The 26,490-nt window shown below is 41.1% G+C and overlaps 2 protein-coding genes across 3 annotated transcripts; both read right to left on the bottom strand.

The window, feature by feature from the left end:
• Positions 1-303: 303 nt before the first annotated feature.
• Positions 304-19,861, bottom strand: septin3 (septin 3). 2 transcript variants are annotated; one of them, XM_022190645.2, is made up of 10 exons: positions 19,719-19,861; positions 13,118-13,519; positions 12,873-13,001; positions 6,796-6,877; positions 6,464-6,601; positions 5,719-5,836; positions 4,970-5,065; positions 4,631-4,727; positions 4,496-4,547; positions 304-2,615 (listed from the first exon to the last, which is right to left on the bottom strand). In XM_022190645.2, exons 2-10 carry the CDS (start codon positions 13,515-13,517, stop codon positions 2,486-2,488), a joined length of 1,242 nt encoding a protein of 413 aa, XP_022046337.2. In that variant the 5' UTR covers positions 13,518-13,519; positions 19,719-19,861; the 3' UTR covers positions 304-2,485. The 2 variants fall into 2 exon arrangements, with proteins under 2 accessions (XP_022046337.2, XP_022046336.2); XM_022190644.2 differs by lacking the exon at positions 19,719-19,861 and adding an exon at positions 17,082-17,284.
• A 135-nt stretch (positions 19,862-19,996) lies between these two features.
• Positions 19,997-25,515, bottom strand: LOC127533412 (uncharacterized). The gene is made up of 3 exons (XM_051946348.1): positions 22,942-25,515; positions 22,102-22,322; positions 19,997-21,994 (listed from the first exon to the last, which is right to left on the bottom strand). Exons 2-3 carry the CDS (start codon positions 22,305-22,307, stop codon positions 20,077-20,079), a joined length of 2,124 nt encoding a protein of 707 aa, XP_051802308.1. The 5' UTR covers positions 22,308-22,322; positions 22,942-25,515; the 3' UTR covers positions 19,997-20,076.
• Positions 25,516-26,490: the final 975 nt, after the last annotated feature.

The raw sequence follows: 26,490 nt of genomic DNA, 5'->3' as shown, positions 1-26,490 counted from the left end.
ACTAATGATACCAATAACATCACAAATATTAATTTGAATGTTCTGATATAAATACGGATAATATAAATCATGAAAAAATATTTCTAAAAAGATGGACATGTTTTTATTAAATAAAGAATAAATTACAATAAGACATTAATATATAAATAACTCCATATCACACTGGATATTACACCTCAATGTGTCACAGCAACTTTGCAAAAAGTGATAAATAAAATTACACTGTGAAGATCTACTGATTGAAAGGGCTGAGTGATGTGTGGATGGTAGGCTGTTTAGGTTAAGGAGTTAAGACAGCAGTGCTTTACCTTCTGATATATCAATTTAATGTACACATCACACATTCAGAAATATAACTTGTTAGTTGACGTGAAGCTCCAGTGTTGAGTGAACTGAATCGCCGTATGCAAACAGGCAACATGGACACAAGCATGCACACATAAACACCGTAGAAACAGAACGTCTGGTCACACTGGTTCAAATTTCTGCTCGACAACATTTGACTGCACTAAAATCACAGACAACTATTATCATTTTGTAGCAGACATCACACTTCATATCAAAATCATACAAACACATGACTGTTTAAAATGAAGGTTGAGGTTACACTGGAAAAAGACTGATAGATATTGAAAGATTAAATTAGTTTTGGCGTGTTTGCGCTCTACTGCAGACAGTGTATGGCAGAACAGTATATATGTTGAATTCCTGACGAAAACTTGGTAAACATGTTCACAGCTCAATAAATAATCTGATCTCAAATAATTACACCTCCAAATGGAGTGCATACAATTGGGGTACTATTGTTAAAATTGTCTTGTAAACCTGACCTGGAGATGTTGGTCGACCCAAACTCTGTAAACTTCATGTGGAAATAAGACTGGATTTGACACATTTGACGAAAAAAAATATCATTAAAGGCTCAGCAGTTGGAACATCTGAGGTGGACACAGAGCTGGTCCAAGTGTCTTTTTCTTGTTATATTCAGTCACTGCTTTAACATGGCAGAGTGCTGCCACCAAGTGGTGCATAGGAGTAATGTCATTTTAAAATGGCAACACAAATGCTTTAGAGTTCTGCACTGTTTGCATGTACTTTGCATGGCACAAGATATCAAAAATAATTTCAGTTTTTTTGTTCTCCTTCACTTGCTGTGCAGAGAATATACACTGATCACACCAGTGATCAGAATTTTTTGGGTCAGAAAATACTCTTTTCACGAATGGCCACTAAAATGAGTAAGATGGGGAAATGTGCAATAAAAACCTTTCAAGCCAAACAAATCAAACACAATGTGCAGAGAAGAGTAGTTTATACAATTTGGTTTAGACCATATATGAATCATTCCAGTTGAGAAAGTTTGTAATTGAAATGTTGTTGTTGCCATACAGCTTAAATGAAATGCTGTAGTCAATTTAAAAGCCTCTATTTAAAAACGAAAAATGTGTCACAAGATGCATCCGAATCTAGATAAAAGTATGCAAGACGTAACACAGTCTGCTGATGGAAGTGAGCAGCAGCGTAAACGCAGTAAAGTGCACTCAACACTCCTTTCCTCTGTGTTCACTGTGGTGAAACAAACCATGCTGAGCTGTCTACAGACTGTTCAGTTTGTGTTTGCACTATAATGGTGAATTATGGAATCACTGAATCTGCAGTATGCACAGTGGAATCTTTAATTGAACACACAAATACCGACGCCTGCATGAACTGCATTTCATACGTGGCTCATGTTGCAGCTGTCTCCCATCTTAGTATGCAGGTCGGTGCGCCTAAACTACTTAAAAATGGAAAGCCGAACTTAAACAAGGCGAGGGAATATGAGAGAAATTTCATTTGTTTCCTCCTTGGAGTTGGTTATTAAAGAAGTCGGCACAGCTTGTAATGTTTGTTAAGCCCTCCTGATAGCACAGTCACTGGGATTCCTTCTTCTGATCAACACTTACTGCTGAGGATCTTAAAAGAGCCATTTCAACAGAGTCAGCTGCACAGCTGGCTCATGCATCACTACTACACAGGAATTATCATTGGAACAAATCATCTTGTTTGTCTAAATTCAGATATCAATTGCTACAAAATAACAAAACATATAAATTTGTCTCTCATACACTTAATAAAGTGACACTTTCTAAACTTGCACTAACTGAACTATGAGAGATGACAAGGCGTTGGCAGTAGATGATGTTAATTTTATAATGGCACTAAGTCTGTGGATGTCCCTGCCTCCAAATAGTCAAATGGACTCTGAAATGAGAATGGAGGAGAGGGGGGTTGATATGCTTGGTGGGGTTTACGTGGAGAAGAAAGTGAAAAATAAGCATAGGTGGAGTTTAAAGATTAAATTACACCAATTTGTACAGATTCAAATTACTTCCACGCATGCAGAAATGCTGTGGTGACAATGTTTGAAATGTTTTGTATGTTCATCTGTCACCTTCAATGTATAGTTTTTATTCTCACTTTGAACATTTTACCAACTGAATGACTACAGGTTGCTTTCTTGGGTGTCATTGGAAGATATGGGGTGCAGACCTCCATTCTCGTTCAGTCTCTTGGCACGGTAGGTTTCATAGTGAATGTTATGAGTGACTTCCTTCAAATCCTGGAGGTGAGATCTGAAAAAGAGGGATGTAAGAACACAGAGATGACAGGTTACTAGTCATCTATACAGCAGTATGAAACAGGGAGGCATCAGCTGAAAACTGATACTATTTTTAGCATGTCTGGCTTATTTTAACCCTCGTGTCGTCCTGGGGTTCAAAGTTGACCCGTTTTAAACTTTGAAAATGTAAAAAAAAATATATATTTTCACAGTGAAACTTCTGATGTCCACATTTTCAACATTTTTGGGAAATATTTGAACATTTTTTGGTGGAAAAAAGAAATGTTAAAAATACTTCTTTAAGAACATTCACATAAAAATGAACCAAAATCCAGCAAATTTCGCTGGATTTTGGTAGATTTTTATGTGAATGTTCTTAAAGAAAGTATTAGAAGTTTTACTGATGTATATGGAATCACTTTGGATATTTTTAGGATTTTTTGGAAGATTTTTACTCATTTTTTGAAAATACAAGAATTTTCTTGCCAAATTTGGGGTATTTTTTTTTTAAAATAAAGGTTTTAAGGGAAACATTTAAGGAATTATTGGAATTTTCTTCCTGAAGGTTTTGCAAATTTTCAGAAATTTGGGGATTTTTTTTGCTGCATTTTCAGATTTTTTTCAGACAAGGAAACAATATTTTTTGGTGCCTGTAAATGAAGACAAGATGAGGGTTAAGACACCTAAGCTTGACAGTCCTGGTAAAGTTCAGTTTGAAAAGTTTTTCCAGCTAATTTTAACATATCTTATTTCAAGAAATCTTACCAAGCCATTTTTCACTTGTTCTTTTGGCAGATTTTTCACTTACTTCAAGGTAAAAGTTCTGTGAAATCAACTTTTTTTCTTGTTTTGAGAGGGGCATTTTTTTCCAGTGTGCACTTAAGTGATTCTTCGCATAGTGTTTGCATCTCTGTGAACTGACTGATGCAAACTGAACCTGGACAGCAGTTGTGGTTCCATTCATACACACATACTACAGGAAACACATCCGTTAGCCAGTGGTCACACTGTCCCTAACATCTGACTCAGGAAAACACACGGGGTTCCTGTGCATGTTGCAGATGTGCCAGACTTTGACTTTTCACAGCATATTAGTTGTGAGGTGTTCTGAACACAGCGGGCTGGATTCCTTTCCTGATGTGTTTGGGCACCATGGATACTAAGAATGTACAAATCATAGCAAAATAGATCACAGTGGCACCAAAGTCCAGCAGTAAGCGCTGTAATTACAAGTCTCTTAATGATCAATTATGGAGGTGTGGCTAGCAGAGAATCTTCTGGCACGGCCTCTCCTCAAAACAAGCATTTGTTTTGAGCACCATCTGTCCTCCTGGTGTATGTGAAAACTTGAACAGATGATGAAATTTATGTCATTTGGACCCTTGGCGAATACAGAAAGCATGACTAGGCCTTAGTGCTAAAATTCTCCCCCACTGCAAAAGCATGACTGCACCCAGGAACCAGCGAGATGTACTAGCAAGATATCACAAAGAATTACACATCCTTATATTCAAAATGCTGATTTGAACATTATGTGTCAGTTACAAAAAAAGCATGTTTAGCTACTGAATTGATTGGCTGATTTTCATTGAATTAATTAGCAAATATTCTGGGAATTGTTCAGTCATTTAAGCAATTTTCTTCAACCAAAAATGACAAAACATCCTGGTTCTCGTCTCTGAAATTTGAATATTTGCTTTTTTTTTTTTTTTTTTTTGCCCTCTGTGACAGTAACATGACGTCCTGTGATCTTGTGTCGGTCAGACCAAATAAGCACTGTGATGACTTCACCTTGGAGATACCGCATATGGCAAATTCTATTATTTTCTAGTGCCTTCATTAGTCCAGTTTATTGCATTAGGGTTTGAATATCGATTTAAAAGACTAGTTTACCTGATCAAGAAATCTCTCAGCTGAGCGAACTCACAATGGTTTGGATTTTCAACTGCAAAAAACACAAAACAGAATTAAAGAACCATCAACTCTGAAAAAGACACAAATTCATTTAATTAAATCCATCTTACTCACCTTCTACGATTCCCCACGCTGTCTTCCTCCCCAGAACTCTTTTGCCGTTCACCTGATATTCTTTGTCACTCCCCACCACAGCAAAGGGCATCGCCTCCTACGGACAGAGACATTTCAGTGCGGTTCAGTGTACCAAAGAGAGCAGCGCAGGGTTCATGAGATGAAACAAATACATAACATGCCCCAGTGCCCTGACATTCTGCTAAGAGGAGGTGGTGCATGTTTGCGAAAGAGGTTGGGTCCAGCTGAGTGGAAAGGCGAGGTGGCAAAGACTAATTCTCCTGCAGAATAAGAAATCGCCAGACAATGTTGTGTGAAATAGAGAGCAGAACCACTTACTCTGATTTTGTCATTGTCGCTCTTGTCCTCCATGTCCTCATCAAACTCTTTCTGTGGGTAAAACTCAATCCCGCTCATCTCCAGCTCCTTCCTTACCTTCAGGAAACAAGGAAAAACAAACAAAAGGACATAATTAAATCAACACAAGACTCCAGAGTGGCTGACACCTACCAGACTTTTCAGGCAACTGTCAATCCTGATATCTGAAAGTAAGTAAACTGATAGGGTAATATTTGCTGATGTTCTCCCATCCATTATCTATGCACCGCTTAATCCTCATTAGGGTCACGGGGTGCTGGAGCCTATCCCAGCTGACTTAGGGTGAAGGTCGGAGGCACCCTGGACAGGTCACCAGTCTATCATAGGGCTACATATACAGACAAACAATCACACTCACATTCACACCTACGGGCAACTTAGAAAAATAAATTAACCTCAGCATGTTTTTGGACTGTGGGAGGAAACCGGAGTACTCGGAGAAAAAGTCCATGCAGAACGATCCCAGGAAGGCCAAGACACGAACCACGGATCTTCTAGCTGCAAGGTGAAAGTGCTAACCACCGTGCCACTGTGCAGCCCCTATTTGCTGATATGTTCATTGTTTTAAAAATACACGCATAACATAAACAATTTTGATACAGATCCCCTAAACTGGGCTGAACAGAGCAGCATAGCCAAGAGAGGCTGATCCACTGTTAATATGAAAACACAGATTAGAGCAACAAAGTCAGATCATTGCTGAAACTCACCCGCTGCTTGAACTCCTGTCTCTCCTCAATGGTCATCGTATCTGCTTTGGCAATAACTGGAATAATGTTGACTGAGTGACTCAAGCGCTTCATGAACTCGAGGTCTAGCTGTCGAAGACTGGAACAGACAGACAGAGACTTAAGTCTGCAGAGAGATATGGGAGCTGTGATTCTCCAAGTAAGATGACTAGGACAACCAAGACTGGAAAGAGGCACAGGGGGGGCTTTTATCCATCATATTTCATGTCTTGTCACCTTTCCTGGCTCTTGCCACAATAACAAAAGATATACAGTGTGAATGTTTTGGAAAAGTGGGCTTATCATTGAACAAAGGTGGTGTCCCAGTTCTTGTTTGCCAGCACAAAAAACATTGTGTCGGTCTCAATTACCACGGCTAAGAAGGATGAGATACATTGGCAGTAATACACAAAAGACTGTATCCGTTTATCCATTAAAGAGCAATTTCACAGTTGTCAGCAAGAGCTAATTGTGAGGTGTTCAGAGGAGACAGATGTGTGTGTTGTCTGCAATATAAAGTAGCACACTTGATTCAGGGCTTTGCTAATGTGAAATGAAATGTTCCTGGATAAAAAGAACATTGTGCAATGTTAGTGTGTGTGCGTAGATGCGGTTCTCTCCGAGCATGCAGGCAGATTACTAAAAACAACCCTTTGAAGATGAGGTGCTTAAAGATGGTCTGACTGATTACTTCACTAATCTCCACTTCTGCCAAAGTTTAACTCACGAGTGTCCAGTTGGGGAGATGAAATAGAGACAGCAGTGCATCCTGGTGTCCGGGATGCGCTTCTTTCTGGTGATGTTGACCTCTTCCTTTAGGAACTTCTCATACTGCTCATTGATGTATTTGGAAATAGGCTCCCAGCTGTGAAGACAATCCAGCAGGTCAGCTTAAGAGAGAGTGGGATCCCTTTCAATATAATTTTGGGGAGCTAAATGCATCACAGCAGTCCTAAACCACAAATACAGTTCTGCATGGTGCAAGTGGAAATGTATTCTTGGCAAGATAAGGCTGTTATTATGACATTTATGAGGTTTTAATGATCTTGGAGAACCCACCAGTTGTCATTATTGATTTGGTCTCCAAAGCCTGGAGTGTCGACAACTGTCAGCTTCATCTTCACACCCCCCTCCTCAATGACTGTAAAAAACAAACAAACAAACACACGCACAAGGAAATAAACGAAAGAAATAACAGTCCTTGCTTAGGATTATATGCAGAAATACTGTAAACATTACGCAACTTGTCTGCCTCAAAGTGTGTGGTGTCATCATCTGTGAGGTCTTCAGGAGAAAGATTATGTGTGCCTATGAATCTGCAAAGGATTTAAAAAGATCTCCAAATTACCTGAAATTAATCATTCCACTGTAAGGAAAACCGTTTACAAGTGGTAACCATGTCGAACAACTGCAAATTTGTGCAGAACTGGGCGCCACAGCAAATTCAGCCCAGAGGCCATCTGACCGGAAAGAAGTCTCCAAGAAGCCTAAAATTTCATCACAGGATCTGCAGGTAACTCTTGAACCAGTTAATGTCAAAGTGCATGTACCAACATTGCACAAATGTGACCTGCATGGGAGGCATGCCAAGAAAAAGTCTTTGCTGTCCCCAGTGAACATACAGGCAATACGCGGGCCTTAAAGAATAGCGTGGACAGATGATTCAAAGATAGAGTCGTTTCAGCCACAGTAATTAGTAAATATGTTTTGTTAAAACCAAATGTAAGTTTTCAGGAGAAGAACCTCATGCCAGCTGTGAAGCACGGTGGTGGAAATGTCGTGGTTTGGAATTGCTTGGCTGCCTCAGAAACTGGGCAGCTTGTACTCACTGATTCAATCACGGATTCTGCATAATATCAAAGAGTGCTTGAAGATAATATGAAGCCATCTGCCTCTGAAAACTGAAGTTGAACTGGAAGTAAACCTTTCGACATGACAATGATCCAAAGCACACGAGCAAATGGCTCAGAAAGAAAAAATGGAGGCTTATCAAATCGCTTGAGGAAAAAGTCCTGACTTGATTCCCTTTGAAATGCTGTGGGAAGAGGGGTGGGTTAAAACAGGCAGTACAGGCAAGAAAACCTCAGACATGCTGCAGCTGAAGGCCTTTGGCATGTGGAGTGGTCAAAAATTTCAGCAAGCCAAAGTCAGAGATGGCAGACAAAGTATGCAAGACGCCTACATGTTGAAAAGTGTTCCGGTTTGGAATACTCACTGAAGCAGCGTTTAAGATAGAAACATCAAATAAATCTTAAATGATCTGAACAGAATTCTTTCACATCTGTAGTTAGTGCCACGCTTCTGCTGTGTCTCTTGGTAGCGTCTCTGACTGTCAGCAGCATAATGATGTCAGGTCACTGTCTACTGCAGGCGATGTGTGCATGATCACGTAAGCTGCAGCAACCAAACGCCGAGGGTTTGACAAATTCCCACAGATTCTCTGGTGCTCGCAAGTCGTCAAGGGCATGTGCAATTGCCAGTTCAGTTTCTTTTCCAGTCCCCAATGCTTTAATGAGCATAGTCCTGCATACTACATACTAAAGAGTCCCCAACTGGTTCCTTAAATGGCACGCATAGCTGCCTGACACAGTTAATGATTAGATACCAACACTGAGGGACTCAGACATTCTCAAGTACTATACAAGGCATCTTTGAATAGGATTCATTTGATTTGTCTTCTTGATAAAATAGGACTTTTTTCAAACCAAGATCATTTCTGACTCTTGCTGCTTAGTTCTGTTTATCCCAACAGGCAGCTTTCATAACAGGGATAACGTTCTTATACCTCGCCCTGCAACATTGTTAGCAAACCACAAATTGATCGGTGTTTACCTCTTTGTGTCAGTTGTCAGACTGGGTCAATGCTTGTAACCATGGTAACACAACTTTTGGGTCTGCGGTTGTCTGGAATTGTGGTAGCAAACATTTTTGACTTCCAATTAGGCTGTCTCTACCATTATGCACCGTTTAACTTGTAATAGGCAGGACAAAACCAAGGACAGCTTCAATCTATACACTCATCTCCTTGTGAAACTAACCCGATATTGGCGAAGAAGTTGTGTTCAAACTGTTTTAAAGCATGTTGACTCATTGTGAGATGCACTATTATACTACAAATCCAACAAATATAGCAGTCCGAGAAAAATTCTGCAAGATGGCAGAGGCTGAGTGAAAAAAAAATCCTCATTCTGTAAAAAAAACAAAAATACCAAGTGTTACGGCCACCAGTGTTGGTGTGCCGTCTGGTTTCTGGGGGTGATGTCCTGTTGGACCTTTGTGTGGGGGAGAATTACATGTGTGGGTTCAGCTGTGGTTGTTTCAGAGTCTCTGGAACCCCAGCTGCCAGCCATTCCAGCTGATGACACCAGAGCTGACAACCTGCACAGCAATCCGGTTCGCCCCGCCCTCCGACCTTCCTGATTGGGCCACCCTCCAGCTCCCCTCCACCTGTGACCAACCAGATGCAGCCAGCACTACACCTGCAGGCTATATACCTGCCACCATGTCATTAATCTGGGTGGCTGGTATTCATGACCAGTCCACCTTGGGCTGAAAAGCACCTTTTCCTTATTTCGAAAAGCCCCACCGTTATTGTCCACATTCCAAGCATTAATCAATGTGCGTCAAATAAAAGCCGACATGCAGCGGAATTCTGCAGATCTGAGAATAATCTGCTGCTTTATGACAAATATTATTTGTCATGAAGTAGTCAGAGATTTCAGTTGCAAAGAAGTAAAAATGGCTGATATTCATTGCTGAACATTACTGTTGTTTTTACTGATGACATACGACATATACTACGATTGCCTGGAAAATCCAGACTGACTTTATTTATGTATTAATATAAATACAAACAAAGGCAGTCTGGCATTGTGATGATACGAGACGATTTCAAAAAGGAGGGGCTAACGAATGCAGCTTGAACGAGAAAGAACCAGTCAGCGTAACACGGATGTGACGCACAAACAAATCGACCTTGAAGTCCATGTAGTCCAAACAACAATGGCATGCAGCCGAGAAAGCGTCGCGGTGAATGATTACTGCCGTTTTTGTCACAAAAATCTGCGAATACATGGGGTTCTCTCAAGTACAACACTTATTTTTGAAAAGGCTACGCAACAAAAGACTCCTTCCGAACGATTAGTGGTGTTAGGAATAACTTTAAATCGGAGCCAAACCAAGTCGGTGCGTATGTGTAAAAGTTGCTTAAATTTACTCACACATTTGGAACGGGATTTTCCTCTGTACAAACAATGGCAAGAAGGCGAAAGTAACGAGCCATCCACTGCCTCCTCGGCGGCGGCGCGGTGACTTCCAATCGCTGGGCCGTTTACAATCGTCGTTAACAAGTTATCGTTAACGTCGTTATCATTAACAAGCTATTGTTAACGTCATTACCATCGCGCGGGAGTATCAGCAACAATACAGTGTTCAAACTTGAAATGAAATCGGTGGAAATCCGCGGTAAATTCCCATCCCTGAAAAAAAGCGGAATTCCGCGAATTCGCGGAAAAATCACATCCCTGTTTAAGGCAGTCATAACACCCTCTACCTGCTGCTGAGAAGCATCATCAAACCATAATACTGACACCACCATGCTTCACAGTAAGGCTGTTGTTTTGGTGATGGTATGCAATGTTTGATGTCCACCAAACATAGCACCTAGTTTGATGACTACAGACCTCAATTTTGGCCTCATCACACCAAAGAACCTATTTCCAGTTGACTTTAGAATCTTCAACTCGAGTCAAGGAAATTTAATCAACAATTAGGAAAAGCTTTTTTCAATAGTGGCTTTCTCTTTGCCACTCCTTTATAAGCTTTTTTTTTTTTTTTTTTTAAAGTTGTTGCTTGCACAGTCCCTCTTATGTCAGCTGCTGAAGCTTGTAACCCTTTCAAAGTAGTCATAGGTGTCTTGGTGGCCTCCCTCATTTGTCTCTTTCTTGCACGCTTTTGAGGACAATCTGCTCTAGGCAGAGTTACATGTGCCATTTTTTCCCCTCATTTCTTAATGAATGATTTAACTGTACTCCAGGGAGTATTCAGTGACTTGGAAATTTTCTTGTATCCATTTAATAACCTTTTCATGGAGTTGCTTAAGGTGTACTTTTTTCTTCATGGTTGGCCAGGACTACTCATTCACCAGTGACCAGACCTTCCCCCACATGAGATTAGATTATCTTCACGTCAGTAATTGTGTGACTATTTGTAATTTCGCAGAAATCTGTTTTCACTTTGACATTAAAGCGTCTCTTTAGTAAATTCTTGCCAAAAAAGAAATAAAATTGACCATGACTCAATATTGAAGAGCAATAAAAGAGGGAAAACTTTCAAGAGGGTTATTTATAGGCACTTTATATCTAAATAAAACACATGATCATGCTATATTATGTACATGAGCTATTGTATGATGCAAAATAAATTTAAAAAACACTTCAAAAACTTGAAGCTTTCTTAAAACAGATCATATTCATCTGTGCATATTATTTATATTGTGTTCAAGTGATGACTAGACTTTAAATGACAGGCTCACAACTTTTCAAATCTATCCTAAAACAATACCCAGAAGCCCTTATGCACAATGTAATCGTCTTTGCTTACTGCGATCAATCCCGTGTTCACAGTGCACGTTAAGAGGTTAATTGAATGTGCTTTCAAAGTAAGCAGGGGTTGTGGTGGGTCCACATTTACTCACTATGTGTGAAAATATAATCTGAAGTTTATCTCAGTTTGACAAATCCAGTGGCAGTCATTTCATAATAAAACACCAGACTACATAATTCATACTAAATTGCCTGCAGTCTTAAAAGATGCTGCTTTGATGTGTTTTACTGAGACTGCTGAAGACTCAAATAACTTACTTAACCAAGACAGTGGATTTCGTCTCTAATAGCTTACATTCTAACACTGGGAGTTGTTTCAGTGCTCATGCAGACATCTGGCTAATGTTTGAAGACTTGAAAATGGTGGACTTACTCTTGAATCTCATGCTGTCAGCTTGCCAGTTAGTACTCCTCCCTATCATCTGAGAGTCTGGCACTCTTCTCGGCTTGCAGAAGTCTCTACTATCTCACGTCATTCAACACCACTAGATCTCTACACCCACCTGCACACCTGCTGCAAATCCCCTGATCAGCTCACAGCACATACATACTACTTAGCCTCGGTTCCCTGTCAGATTTTCTTGCTACCAGTCTGCTTGTTTTGACCTGTTAATTGCACTTTTGAATCATTTGTGCCTCTGCCTTGGCTTTTTGATTTAGCTGAATGTTCTGAATGATTATTTTTCCTAAATCTCGCTTTGTACATAGTAGACTTCACCTGGAAGTAATGAATGTCTGAATTTTAACTGGCCCATCAGAAAATGTGCAACATCAATTTGCTTCCATGATCACTGAACAGTGATTTGTCACCTGACGGTAATCTGTATGCAAAACGTCAGTCGCATACATTCATTCCCATTTGGGTAATTAGCAAATGTAATCTTCATCATAGATTGTTACAGAGAAGTTTCAACACAGCCGACAACAACAAGTACACAGAAATGGATCTATATGACACAGAGCAGAATTATTACAGGACAAGCAGGAAAACGGATTCTGAAAACATAGCTTGACACCAGCTATGACAGCAAATAGACAGTGAAACTAGAAAAAAGGAAAGTGCTAAAAGTGCCTGTAGAGTTGTTTCGCACATGAACTTCACACCTTACTAAAGGGTCTCTTTCACACATTTTGCTGGACAGTGACCTGCTCTATTCACACATGGGCTCATTTGGACATTACACAGACTTTGTTTTAGAGAGCTGGCAAGGTAAAGTCTGTTAAATGTGTGGTCCAACTGACTGGGACATTTACACACAGCTCCTTCGGGTAATGTCTAGAAAAGCTCCGTGCTACTGCGCATGTGTGAACACAGTTTAGGAGAGGTAGAAGTTGGCCCATGCACTGATAGCTCGGCTGGAAATAAATGACGAGCTCTCTTGGCAGCTACCAGGGTGCACTGATGTACTATAAGTAGGCTACATGGGACTTTTAAGGACACGGTCAGAGATCATTAATTTTTTCTGTCCAATTAAATGCAAATATAAATGTCTGGCTCTAAAGAAAGAGCAGGATCTCTCTCCCTGTACTCACCATGAGACACTGCCTTGATCTCCACAGTTTTGGGGATCTTCTCATCACGGGCCCATCCTGCACTCTTCCTGCTCACCTGGGACTTGAATAAGGTGTTGACCAGAGTTGACTTTCCAAGACCACTGTGACCTGAGATGAGAGCCATGGTCGAAGGAGGGATAGGAAAAAAGACCAGAGAGGAAGTCAGACAAGGAAAGAAAGAAGGTTTTCAAAGATAAAGCAAAAGCAATGTCACTGGAACTTACCCACTACCATGATATTGAAGTCAAACCCTGTCTTCATGGTCTTCTTCCTCATCTGCTCAATGATGGTGTCGATACCAATGTAACCCAGCAGAGTGGATCCTCCGCTGGAGCTGTGAGAGCCACCGTGACCGTGACCTCCGCTGTGTGCTGCAGGGTGACTCCCAGCATGACCAGCACCGTGGCTCACGCCATGACCCACTCCGTGACTGCTAACGTGGCTTGGACCGTGACTTCCGATGGGAACTGGAATGGCGCTTGGAGGTGGGGCAGAGACGCCAACTCCTCCAACACCCGGGCCCTGTGGTGGGAAGGGGCTAGAAGGGGAAGGAACCCCCACACTCGGGGGCTTGGCAGGGACGGCTGGTTTGGGTCTAACCTCTGGAGGGACTACGTCTGACATGTCTACAGAAGAGGAGAAAGATAAAAATAAAAAAATGATTACAAAGTAGGCCAGTGGAGCAGTAGAAGCCTCTCCTCCCATCATTTGTTCTACATTAAAGAAATGGGTTGTTGCAGCAGACCTAAAGGTCCCCGAATGGCAGAAAAATAATCATGTCCATCTAGTCACGCATATAGTTTCCATTATATTTGCACAGGTTTTGCAATATTTTTCTGTATTTCTATAGATATGGGAACAGATATTTAACAGGTAGAAAAAGTGTTTCTGTTCAGTTTTATACACATAACTGAAAATGTACTAACCTTGTTAAGTCAATTCCACTACATTAGACAGGCTAGGACAATATACTAGCTGATATTAGACTATTGTGGATGCCTTGGTATTAATGTAAATATACTACAGCGCAGAAATGCAAAAGATATATTTTAAAGTAACTTAAAAAAAATAGTTACATAGTTTGTCCTCAAAACAGCTGACAAGTTCATAAGATGGAACATGTTTTGCTAAGGACAATGTCCTTCCATCCATTATCTATACACCACTTAATCCTCATTAGGGTCGTGGGGGGCTGGAGTAGAGGCAGGGGACACCCTGGACAGGTTACCAGTCTATCACAGGGCTATATATAGAGACAAACAATCACACTCACCTTCACACCTACAAACAATTTAGAGTCACTAATTAACCCCAGCATGTTTTGGACTGTTGGAGGAAGCCGGCATACCCAGAGGAAACCCACGCATGCACAGGGAGAACATGCAAACTCCAGCAAACCAGGGATCTTATATCTGTGAGGTGACAGTGCTAACCACAGAATCACTGTGCAGCCTCCAAGGACAATAGATTTGTTTGAATTTTTTTAGGCTAGGGTACTTCATACTGACAGATTCTCAGAATTTAAGTATTGAAAGAAAAACATCCCATTTGTACATTCTTAAATGGTGCTTTGTAATTCTATAAACACTTTAGCTGCTACAATTGACTGATTATTTAGCTGATCAAACTTAACTTGATCAACAGCAACTTTTAATTTTCTCTTTTGAGTAAAAATTGCAAAAATTCATGAGTTTCAGCCCTTTGAGCGCAGCTAATATCTGTTTTCTTAGTCACTTGTGTAATAAATTGAATATCGGCTGTAGACATCACCTTAGAGTTTGGGAACTCGCGGCAGACATTTTTCACATCTATTTGGCACTTTACACAGCAGATAGATGAATAATGAAAGCAGAGAACCACAGCTGAAACTCACTTCATCTCTTCTGTGTTGAGGCAGCAACAGAAAACCCAGACATAGATACTAAATCTTAAAACTTGGGCAGAAATCCAAAACTATCTCTATGGCTTTAACACCACTAGAGGTAACCCAGACTGTAGGTATCAGTATCTGAAAGAAAAAAGTCCCACTGGTGCATCCTTAAATGTATCTTTTTAATGCTTTTGGACTATGGAAACTCTTGGCAGGCCTTTTTCACATTAATCTCACACTTTACAGAGCAGGTAAATAATGTAAGCTATCTTTTGTTGCAGAGAACCATGGCTGAAACTCGATTAATCTCTCTTGTTTTGAGGCGGCAGCAGAAAACTCAGACACAGATAGTAAATCTCAGGACTTAGGCAGGAATCCAAAACTCTGTGCACGTCTTTAACATTGCTAGAGGTGACTTAGGTATGAGTATTGGGGGGAAAAGCAACTTTACAATGCTATAAGAATTTGATCTGTGGTAATTAGCGGTTTAACTAATTAGCTGATAAAAATGAAATTAATTGGCATAGCAGAAACTGAAAAAAATCCCCATTTCCAGCATCATGAATGCAGCTAACATCTATTTACTTGGTGATTTGTGATAATAAACTGATTATCTCTAGATTGTAAGCATCACCTTGGACTTTTGGGAATTGTGGTAGGTATTTTTCTCGCTAATCTGACATTTTACAGGGCAATAAAATAATGAAAACAATCTTGCAGAGAACCACAGCTCAAACTTGATTCATCTCTCTTGTACTTGTACAGCAGAAAACTCAAACACAGATACTAGAACTCAAAACTTGGGCAGGAATCCAAAACAATGTTCATCACACTACTAGAGGTAAGGCAGAATTTAGCGATTGGTATTAGAAAAAAAAGTATTTTTTTAATGCTATAATCACTTGATCTAAAGTAATTAGCTGATTGATACATTAGTTAATCAAAAACAATGTTATTTTCCAAGTAATAAAACGCAAAAATTCACAATCTGCAGCCTTTTGACTGTGCCCAAATCTTTTTTTTTTGGCCATTTAAGATATAATCTGACACTTAAGTAAGCAGGTAAATAATGAAAACAACTTCTTGTTGTAGACAAGCACAGCTAAATGTCAATTCATCTCTCTTGTACTGAGGTGACAGTAAAAATCTCAAACAGGGATGCTAAATCACAGGAATCCAAAGATATGTGCATGGCTTTGACACCACTTGAGGTAACCCAGAATTTACTTATCAGTACTGGAAGAAAAAGTTGCATTTATACATCTATAACTGTAACTTTTTTAATGCTGTGATCACTTGAGCTGCAATAATTGGCTGATTGATACATTAGCTAATTAATAGAAGATTATCTTTCAAACAAAACTGCAAAAAGTCACAAGTTCCAGCCTCTTAAATTCAGCTAATGTCTCTTTTTTCATAACAAAGTAAATATTTTTGAGTTGAAGACACTATTTTGGACTTTGGAGGGTTGTGGCAAATATTTTTCACACTATTCTGATACTTTACAGAGCTGGAGGATAATGAAAATGATCTTTCCATGACCACAGTTCATCTGTCTCGTATTGAGGTGACAGCAAAAATCTCAGACATGGGTGCTAAATCTCAAAACTTGGGCAGAAATGCCAAACTATCTGCATGGTTTGGACACCACCACAGGTGAGTCAGAAAATATGCTTTGTGATCCGAGCCTTTCAGCGAGGCAGGCAGATGGTGAACAGTAACAGGCACGAAGCCGGGCCAAGATGTTGGTAACTTCAGCCCTCCGGGGCGTGCACACGGAGCAGCCTGCTGCCACACTTTGAGTCAGTGCAGCCGTGGATGCAGATCATACAGGTCACGGAGGCAGAGGCTGTCACTTTGATTCACAACACTCAGTGGTCAAGCAGCTCTGCCCCCCCACCCTGCCTCCCTGCCCTCATGCTCCTTGCTGCCTCCACACATACATCAGTGCACTCACATCCCAACACATTTGCAGAATCATTCCATTACACCAGTTTTGAGCTGCAAGAAAATCCCACTTCAAGACTGCAACACACAATAACTGAAGATGCTGTGGGGAGCCGAAAGCTGCGGGTTGTTTCAATGTGCTTTTCTTTCGCAGAGTACATTAATGTGAGGAGACAGAGGAGCTTGGTGTATACTATAAAGAAATAAAAACGCAGCTTTTATTTGTTTTTTAGACAACACACGAGGTTAGCTCCATCGCAGCCTCCATTGTCTCCCTCCAGTCATGCTGGATAATACCGTTAACGGCTAGCTCCGTTAGCTAAATGCTAGCTCAGCCCCGCTAACGGAGGGCTCGGCTCTCTCACACTTACCAACGCCGTTCAACGGACCCGTTCAAATGTTTCCGAGGAGAAGACTGGCTGTTCTCACTGTTCTACCGCCGCCGTGGATCCAAGAAAGCAACAATGTTCATGCAGCACGGAGATAAAGATAAAGGAACGGTCATGTGATGAGCCTGGGTACCTCTCCTCTCCTTCCCTCCGGCCGTTAGCCCCCCTTTCCCGTTACCAAGGCGACAAGAGGAAAGGGAGTGGGGAGATGCAGCGCACATGCGCAGTCTGACATTACCTCAAAGGGACATTTTTTGGTCTTCTGTCAGTGATGCAGGCTATTTATAGGGGACAGCGTGGACTGTCTTGTAATTAGTTTAAAATAAATCCATTTGGGTGTCAATGTAATGTGCTTTTGCAGACTTTGACAAAATGAAAAGTTCTCATGCAGGGGCGGAAGATGAAGTTTTACCTTTAGGTGGCATATGGTCACAGTCCACTTTTATTACGATTTGTAAGCTGTGAGAATATTCACAACTTGATGGTCTGCCAGCTGTACAAGCCAGTAAGAATTTTATTTAGTTTGTAAGTCGAAACTGAGGAACCAATAGTGGTGTTAAAAATGTACTTAATCCTGCCACCTCACTGCCTGCTGCTTGTCAGGTGTAACATCCAGAAAGAGCAGCTGCCTCACAGTCTGCCAGGTTTATTTATTTTCTGGAGCTGCTAACTCAAAAATGTCTCAGTGCACCAACTGCTGCTCTGCTGTTGGCTTAAGCAGTGAAAACATGAGTCTCTGTGCATTTCCAGCCCATTGAGACCACATGTTAACAAGTATAATTCTACTGGACTGTAATCCTGGCTGATAAACCTGAGCTGAAAACACTCCCTGTGCTGCAAAAAATTGAGTGATATTTGGATGTAAAATTACTGCTCAGAAAGAACATTGGAATCAACAGAAAGCCTTACACATTCGCTCCCATTCATGCCAGCTACCAGGCAACAAATGTTAATCACAGATGCAGACAGAGTCTTCTTCCTGAAGGGGGTGTGGACAGCAGCAGCTCACCTGCATTTAGTCATTGAAACAGCCTGCTGAGAACAGAACTAAAACCAGAAGTTGCAAGAAACTGCCATGGTAAAGTGAGCCTTCTTTGTAGTATTTTGAGTTTAAAATTTGAAAGATCCATTCTAGGAGCATGAGAGAGTTTCATTAATTTGCTAAAAAAAAAAAAAAAAAGTAGAACAATATGACTTTAAGCAGAGCTGGAAAGAGCACTCTGATGCTTTGCACATGGCAAAACACAACAATTAAATATAAAAATACACCGACTTATTATTTTCTTCTGTAGAGTTGCAGTCATATGCTGTAAAAAAAAACAACACAACAAAACAAATAAACAACGGGGGAAAGAAGCTACTCATTATAGAGGAGTTATAGCCCTTGGCATTGTCATGGGGTTGTATGTTACATAACTGTATTACTGTTACTGATGCTTCAAATTGTAACCATTAAGTTCTAAGCATAAAACTATGTTTTCCATAATGTACTGCAAATACAGCAGTAGATGAAACAATGAATCCTCAAATGCAAAATATTAAAATTGGTCTTCAGTGAATATAAAATGCTCAATTAACAATACAGCAATAAGTTTTTCCTAATAAAATGTACAGAAAGCTAAAAGAAATCAAACAGAATGGCCTCTATTAGTATTATACTATTATTAGGACATTATCAGTCATGTGCTATCGTCCAAGCAGAATTACTGTATATAGCTTGTCGAGGTGAAACTAGTTTTAAGTGCTTTACACTGATAGATAAGTTCCTAAAAACTCTAAAATCTTATCTGCAACTTAGCAATAGACTCTGTCTGTCAGTTACATGTTGTAAAGAAAAAAGATAAATATTTTACATGACAGTTAAACATGATAGAGCAAAAAAAGACAAATAAAAGTAATAGTGACATATTTTTTCAGTGTTGGGATTTTCCTTCTATCACAGTTAAAAATCTAGCTGCTAAAATATACTCAGATGGATCCAACCACTGGCGACACAGAATTCTAAGTGTTATGATTGAGAAATTAGTTTTCTTGAGGTTCAAGCTCCTGCAAAGCTTTCCAAAGCTAAGGAGTTGTTTGGTAAAAACTAATAAAATAGTTCTGCAACTCAAAAATACTGGCTTGGTTCTTTATTTATTTTACATTATGGAATAATTTTCAATTTGAATTAACAGTTACTGGTGTTGTGTATCATCAGATAGACTGTGTGGTGCAAGTGAAAGCTCCAGAATTAGCTTGTAAATGGACTTTTGGTTTCAGTTTGTTCTGGCAAACAAATACAGGAGAGGTTTCCCTTGTCTGGCCTCCAAAAGCAATTTCGATAAAGCCGCCTGACAATCAACTCTACAGCTGGCTCACACACAGCTCATTGACATACAGTATGCAGCCTGTGCCAAGCAGAGATGTTGCTTCAGTTTTAAGGGTCACCAACCAAAAATCATGGTAACACTGAATTGTGATATATCAAGGTGTGCCTGTAATCCTTAAAAGGCGATACAGATGCTTTATTTATATTTTCAAAAGCCTTCCTCGCAGGTTAACACAACTTAAACCAGGGATTACTTGGCATTAAAAAGTGTTTCTTCATGAGGAGAACTTTAGCTGTGGCTCTGTACTCACACTTTATCTCAGAGTTGCTCTCCTCTCGTCCCTCCTGTGCTTTCCTTCCTGCATGTTTTCCTCGTGTTTGTGTGCACCAGTGGGAAGCTGCTGTGGCATGTCTTCCTGGACTACACACTTTGATAGAGTCTGCTAACCAGCGTCGCCACGTCTCTCCTCGGCATGTCTGTCGCTCTGCTGATAAGGAGCTGCGTCTTAAATCCCTCTGCTATCCTCTCTGACCACCCCCTCATCTGAGTCCCCACCCCCAAAATACACAACATTACTTAACTCCTACCCCAAATAAAGACAAGCCCTGAAAGAGTCCCTGCCATCTAATCTGTTATGAATTTTGCTGACTTTGTTCAGTAAAAGCCTTCTAAGCGATTCGGATCTCTCTGTACTCACCCACATACACTGAACCAGGGTAGTACATGGTGACGTAATAGGGGTCTTCTGATTCCTCAGTGATAACTGCTCTGTCTGCTACGGAGTGATTCAGCTGGTTTGTTGGAACTGAAGCTGCTGCTCCTGTTGTTGTTGTTGTTGTTGTCTCCTGTGCTCTGTGGTTTACTGTGCGTTGTGGCTCTGATAACAGGTCAAAGGCCCCCGCTGAACTGAAGCCAAATCTGTTTGTGTTGAATGGGCAGAGCACCACAGATGGGGTCCAGCTTGCAGCATATTTCTCTGAGGGATGTTCTAGTAGCTCTGTTGGCACTGCATGGCGGTCAGGTGCTGCTGAAATATCTGTCTGATTCAGCCCCGTGTCACTGACTTTCACCTGTTTGTGGCTTTTCTTATTTTGCACAGGAGACTGGTCCTGATGTAAGTGATGTTCATGTGATCGATGTTCAGGTTTTGAGAATGATCCTGTGTGTGAAGCGATGCGCACAACAGAGGCAGGACTGGAGGCCTCCTGGGTCTGAGGTGCCACCAGACATGTCTTAAGTCGATTTAATCTGTGCTCACACTGGGAAGCTTCCATCTTCTGATCGATGTCTCCTGAGTGGCAGCTGTAATCCTTTGATACACAGTCAAACCAACTTACTGCACTTCTTACATCTATCTGGGCAGTTTGACTTTGGGTCTTCGACAAGAATCTGTATTTCTGAGGGGATTTGGTATTTTGATGTGCACCAGTTTGTTGACAGGCTTTGGCTAAGTTTCCTGCAATCGTCTGTACTTTGTTTTCTTCCTGTTGTCTCCTGGGAGGAAGACCTGGTGGGAATGTTGTGTTTATTCTTGTTTCATTGTGCAAATCAAACCGTCTTCTCCTGGTCTCGATGCTGGGTGAGACAGCAGAAGGACTCAGAAGAGGCTCTGTGGAAAATGCCATTTTGGAAGTCGCTGATAAAGCCGCTCTTTTCTCAGAACACGGTTGTTCGTATGATTGGTGACTGGAGGTAAAATCTGAGGTTTTTTGAGCGTAATTGCTTTTCTGATTGTAGTCTGCACATTTTCTGTGAAAGCTCGACCGAGAGGCCGGTCCATCTGACTCTCTGTGAAGAAAATCAGGGGACTTTTTCCTTTCTGAAGCAGATGTCTGTGTACCTGTGGCCCCACTCGGTTCAGATTCTTCTTGTTGTCTGATGTTTGACTTTAGTTTAGGGATTGCAGTAATGTCTATATTCCTTGGCGGAGTCTTTGGTTTATCTTTTAGAATATTTTCTCCTTTACTGATTCCAAATCTGCTTTGCAGTAAGCAGGGATTCTGAGACGTGGCTGGTGGTCTGCAGGATTCAGAGTAAGTCTGATGTGGAGACTCTCTGCTCTTTACAGGACGGAATTTCCTCCCTTCAGAGTGAGTAAAGTCCAGTAAAGCATCTTGGTCAAGAATGTCATGCTTTGCCTCATGTAAAGGCTCAACTTTAGGATTAGAGATGGGAATCGATCGGGCACGTCTTTCTTTGGCGACAGGAGAAGGTTGTTTTCCTCCCTGACCATCTGAACACATTGACGTTGGAGATGGGCTCAGCCTGGGCGTGGGGACAATCAGGGTTGGAGATACACTTGGCTTTGGCTGGTGCAGAGATGGAGGAGGATCACTCAGCTGTGAGGCGGGGAGATGAAGAAAATCGCTTGGCCTTGGTTTTAGAGTGGGGAGAGTAGGAGAGGAATTTGGCTTTGGAGCAGGAAAAATGGAAATGCTGGGTTTCCCAGAGAGAGACTGAGAGCTGTATGCTTTAGGTTTAGTCCTTGGAAGGGTTGAAGCTCTTTCTCCCTGGTTTCTCTGTGGACATGATTTACTCCACAAGTTCTGACCAGATGTCTTCGAGGAACCAACTGCATCCAATGATCTGGGAAGGAAATAAAAATGCAACCTGTAAAATGAATTCAGTGTGGTATTTACTGGATTATGTAGCACATAAAAGTGAGGCAGAAAACAAGCTGTACATCAATTTACCTGTCAGCTGCTGACAGTTTTTTGTTGTGCTTTTCAAATATGAGTCCCTTCTCATCAAATGATGGGATTTGAATGGCTTTCTTCTTGATGACGGGAGAAGAGAGGGAGAGAGGAGGTGACACACAAACTTTTGGATCCTCCTTTGTTTGTCTGCAGGAGGCAGATACTTGTGGGATCAAAGGCGCCAGACGGTCAAAAACACTCATTCTGTTTCACTCAAACTGTGAAGAGAGGGATGAAAAGAAACTGATTACAATAGAGAATTTAGGAAAAATCAGGTCGTTAGATTTGAATGCCATACATTTTGTACAGAAACATTTTCCATATTTTTGAAATTTCACAATCTGACAATAGTGTAAGAACTTTTCAGGTCCTGTACATGAGCAAAAGAGACAAAAACAGTTTGAAGGTAGTCATTTGCATGTAAAAGTACAGATCGCTACAAATTTTATCTATCAAAAGCATAAACACTCATTTTACAGAGTGTGAGTGTTAGATTATTATAAATAATATTAGATAATTCTGTCTAACACATATATTAACAGAATAGAAGCATTCTAATGCTGCAGCTGCTTGAGGTAGAGCCAGTGTTATTTTTCTCAAAAAAAACTGCTTGACAATTTCATCTGTAAAAATGCATCACATTTTATGAGTGTTAGTATATGTGCTTCCAAAAAAAAAGCACTTCTAGCTGTTAAACTGTACTAGAGCAGCATATACCGGAACCACTGCAGTCTATAACAATGCTACAGAAATCCACTCACACTGTGAATTCCACTGTGTAACAAATGTTTACACTGAAAAACTCAAGCTTTTCATGCTGAGGAAAGACACACTGACCTGATGTAAGATGCACTGTCTCTGATGCCGCCACACTGAGCAAGAAAATAAGACAAAGAGTGCAAGATGGGGAGCAGAGCAGTAGGAAGTTGTGGGCACACAAGTGCCATTCTCTCCATTCCTCGACACTGAGGCTTCACTGTTCCACTCCCACTCTGGTGTCTCATTTGATTTGGTTCATGGGATGCTGTGAAGTCTGAATGTGGCCTGTGCAGCCTGTTTGTTTACAGAGAGGATCAGTGGGGAAAGAGATCCTCCACTGAAGTGAAGTGAATGAGGAAAAACTGAGTTGCAAGCAGGAGTGATGCATTCAAAATTCTGCATAACAATTATCAGAAAAATGCACTTCAAGAGAAGAGAGTTCAAGTGTTTGGCCCCTGTGATGGATATATTATAATGGAGGGCATTTTCTCACTCTCAACCAACCAGTTGGGGCAGATGGCTACTTTCCCTGAGTGGAGGCATTTTTCCCCCTTCATATTCCAAGAGTTTTTTTGTTCCCTCCCACCATTGCTTACAGGGAATCCAAAGGCAACTTTGATTGTTGGGTTTTCTGTTCTCTGTTTACAGTTTGTAAGGTCTATTCCTTACCATGCTAAGCCCTGTGAGAGGATTTATGTTGTGAATCTGCGCTACATGAATGAAACTGAATTGAATTGAATTGCATTGCATTGAATTATTAGACGAATATTCATGCATCGGTGTTGAGGAGCATTTTAATGCTGTGACTTGATGAGAAGTGGCAAGTTTAGATCCTCAGAAACAACATCTTGTCTTACAGGGACTTCTTTTAACAAAGCAAAACAAGCAATTCCACATTAAAAAACTGTTTCACAACACATTGAATACATGGAAGCAACACAACGGAAACAGTCAAAGAGGCACATAGGTCAGGTCATCAGTCTTTACAGTTTCCACCTCAGGACGGGGAGTGTGTAAATCAACAACATGTTTCCGTCAGGGAAGTTTGTAAAAGACGTTTGAAGGTGTTCAAAGAACAGAGTGTGTCTGAGGTAATGGTTCCGTGCAGCTCATTCCATGCCTAGGGTGCAATAAAAGAGGAAGTAGTTTTACTAAGCTCTGAGTGCACCCTGGGGACATTTAAATGAATTCAAGTGGTAGAACTTGTGCTTTAGTTGCTGGTGTGAGAGGAAAAAAGGCTGGAGTTATCAGTGGGTAGTTTCATTAATAATGTCTTGGCAATAAATGGTAACCTGTATTTTCCTCCTCTTGTTCAAAGAAGGGCATCCTAAAACTCATTCTTAATATTGCACCTAGCTGTATTTATAGCATGTTTGTTTTTACTGAATGTGTCATACTTATTGCTATTGCACCACTGGCAGGTCCTTATACATTTTATATATACTGCTTTTGGGTTATTCTTGGGCTATTGATTTATTTTTTTCCCCTTTTTCTTATCTTATCTTATAGTGAACATCTGTGTCTACATTTGAATGATACATCCATTCTTTAAATTAGGCATGAAGTTGCATGCATGTAGATCACATCACTACAGCATATCACAGAAAGAAATGAGCTTTGCACATAGTTCTAGGTGGCTCCTATATTTATAGTTATTTTCTTCTTAGTTTTTGGTAAAACTTTGGATAATTTCACAGTATCAGAAGTACTGAGAAACTGTGGCTGTTGGATAAATGCAGTAAACTAACATATTTCACAAAACTAAACATATCAAGTTTTTTTCTACCGCTACTGCAGATACTCCACATGAATATTTATCAATATCAGTATAATTTCTCCCAGATATCCATTAAAACACTCAAAGAGCAAATACAAAGAAGTTAGGATTGAACCGTTTTATTTTAGTATGAACAAAGGAAGCATATGATCGAAGAGGGTTACACACCCACAGTTTCCTCACCATGCTGTCAAGTAAAAACGATGAAAAAAAAAAGACACTTTGAGCATTACCAAATACTACTTTTTTCTCTAGTCTTGGTCCACCTAGTGTAATCTTGGCACCTGGATTAAATCAATTGCATTATTATTTTAATAAAATCACTACTACACCATTTTGGCACAACATGCGTCTCAGCAGCTGCCTTGCCGACATCAGAGGGAGGATTTTAGAAACCCTCCCTGCTGGCAGCACTTATGTCACTCCCTCCACTAGTTAAATGCACAATGCAAGTAAACTTCATGGCATATATGTAAAGTGATTGTCAAATTACAAAACGTATGCAAAAGTTGGCACAAGTATATACGATGGTATAAGTGGAATTTACAAACACATTTCTAAAGGGCAACATGTCCTCCAACCACCTCACAATCTGTTCTTCTGCATCTTCTCCTCCTTGTGCATTTGGCTTCTTTTTTTTTTTCAAGAATTCTGCAAATCTTTCTGCCTCTCTTTTCTCTGATCCCTGCAGTGAGAATCTGCAGAGGTCAGAGAGAAGCTGAAAGGAATCAGGACCAGGGTTTGTGGCATCACATCATCTTCTATTCTCCTCTTCCCTTTTCCTCTCTCAGTCGTTGAGGTGTTGGCTTCCATCCCACCGGTGTCCCGGCAGCACCCCTGTCCAGATGGCCTGCCGCCCTCCCCTCTTGATCAGATCAGGGCATTGCTATCGTCATCTCTGCAGTTCACACTGGCCACCAGCGGGTGATGCCGGACTGTTTTGTTGCTCCACTTGTGGGCATCCTGCAGCCCGGGCTCCAAGAAGTACAGGCACGCTCCGAAGCCTGCCAGCACCAGAACCGACACCAGCAGGTAGAGGGGGACGAACCAGTCCAAGAACAACCACGACATGACGGCTGTCAGGGCATAAAAACAACAAAAAAGAGGGGATGTAATAGAGGTGGAAAATGAGGAGAGGGGAGAAAATGGATGGGAGGAAAATAAATGACGGTGGAGGAGATTTTGGAGAAGGGTGGATGAGGTTGTTTAAGCTTACAATTACGCACGACGAACTGCAGCAAATGTCCCATTATTTGCAGTCATTCCTTAAAAAAAAAAACTCCTCCTCCCTTTTTATCTCCAAAAAATACACCCAGCATCCAGCTTTAAGCATTCTGCAAACTCTCAGCACTTCTCCGAGGCTTCCTGAGGATTGGCACAGGTGCATTCTAAAAATAGCGCGCAGGAGTAAATAAAAGGCGCTCGCCGTGTCTTACCTGTGAACGCGGCTCGATTAGTGGCTCTTTCGGATTGCGGACGTGTCTGTGTGCGAGCCGAGAGTCACGACCACCATGAGATTCAAGTCCGGCGCTGCCGCAGCTCCCACTGTTGCATTCGAGACGGCGAGGAAATCACAGGTGCTCCGAGAGAGGCACAGGAGACAGAAGCTGCATGCGGCTTCATCCTCCAGCTCCTGGCTCTGACGTGTAGAGGAGGGGCCGGGGTTGCCATGACAACACCCCTGCTGATGGCTGGGAGGATGGAAGGAGTGGGAGGGAAACTTATATAACTATAATCTCTCTTTTTTTTGGATGTGGGGGGGGAGTGGGATGGGACAAGCCCTTCAGATGTCTCTGGATGCTCGCCGCCTTGCTGCCGGCTGCGTAAAATCAATTCCACTCCATTTAACA

This window comes from Acanthochromis polyacanthus, chromosome 3 (genome assembly GCF_021347895.1).
Source record: "Acanthochromis polyacanthus isolate Apoly-LR-REF ecotype Palm Island chromosome 3, KAUST_Apoly_ChrSc, whole genome shotgun sequence".
In the NCBI taxonomy this organism is placed as follows: Eukaryota; Metazoa; Chordata; class Actinopteri; family Pomacentridae; genus Acanthochromis; species Acanthochromis polyacanthus.
This window is presented reverse-complemented; position numbering and strand designations above follow the sequence as displayed.

Coding starts and splice junctions, on each gene's coding strand:
- septin3 (XM_022190645.2), bottom strand. CDS start 13,517: ATGTCAGACGTAGTCCCTCCAGAGGTTAGACCCAAACCAGCCGTCCCT. Junction 13,002..13,117: donor CTTCAATATCATGGTAGTGG/GTAAGTTCCAGT, acceptor CTCTCATCTCAG/GTCACAGTGGTCTTGGAAAG. Junction 5,837..6,463: donor ATCTCCCCAACTGGACACTC/GTGAGTTAAACT, acceptor TGTCTGTTCCAG/TCTTCGACAGCTAGACCTCG.
- LOC127533412 (XM_051946348.1), bottom strand. CDS start 22,307: ATGAGTGTTTTTGACCGTCTGGCGCCTTTGATCCCACAAGTATCTGCC. Junction 21,995..22,101: donor AAACTGTCAGCAGCTGACAG/GTAAATTGATGT, acceptor TTTCCTTCCCAG/ATCATTGGATGCAGTTGGTT.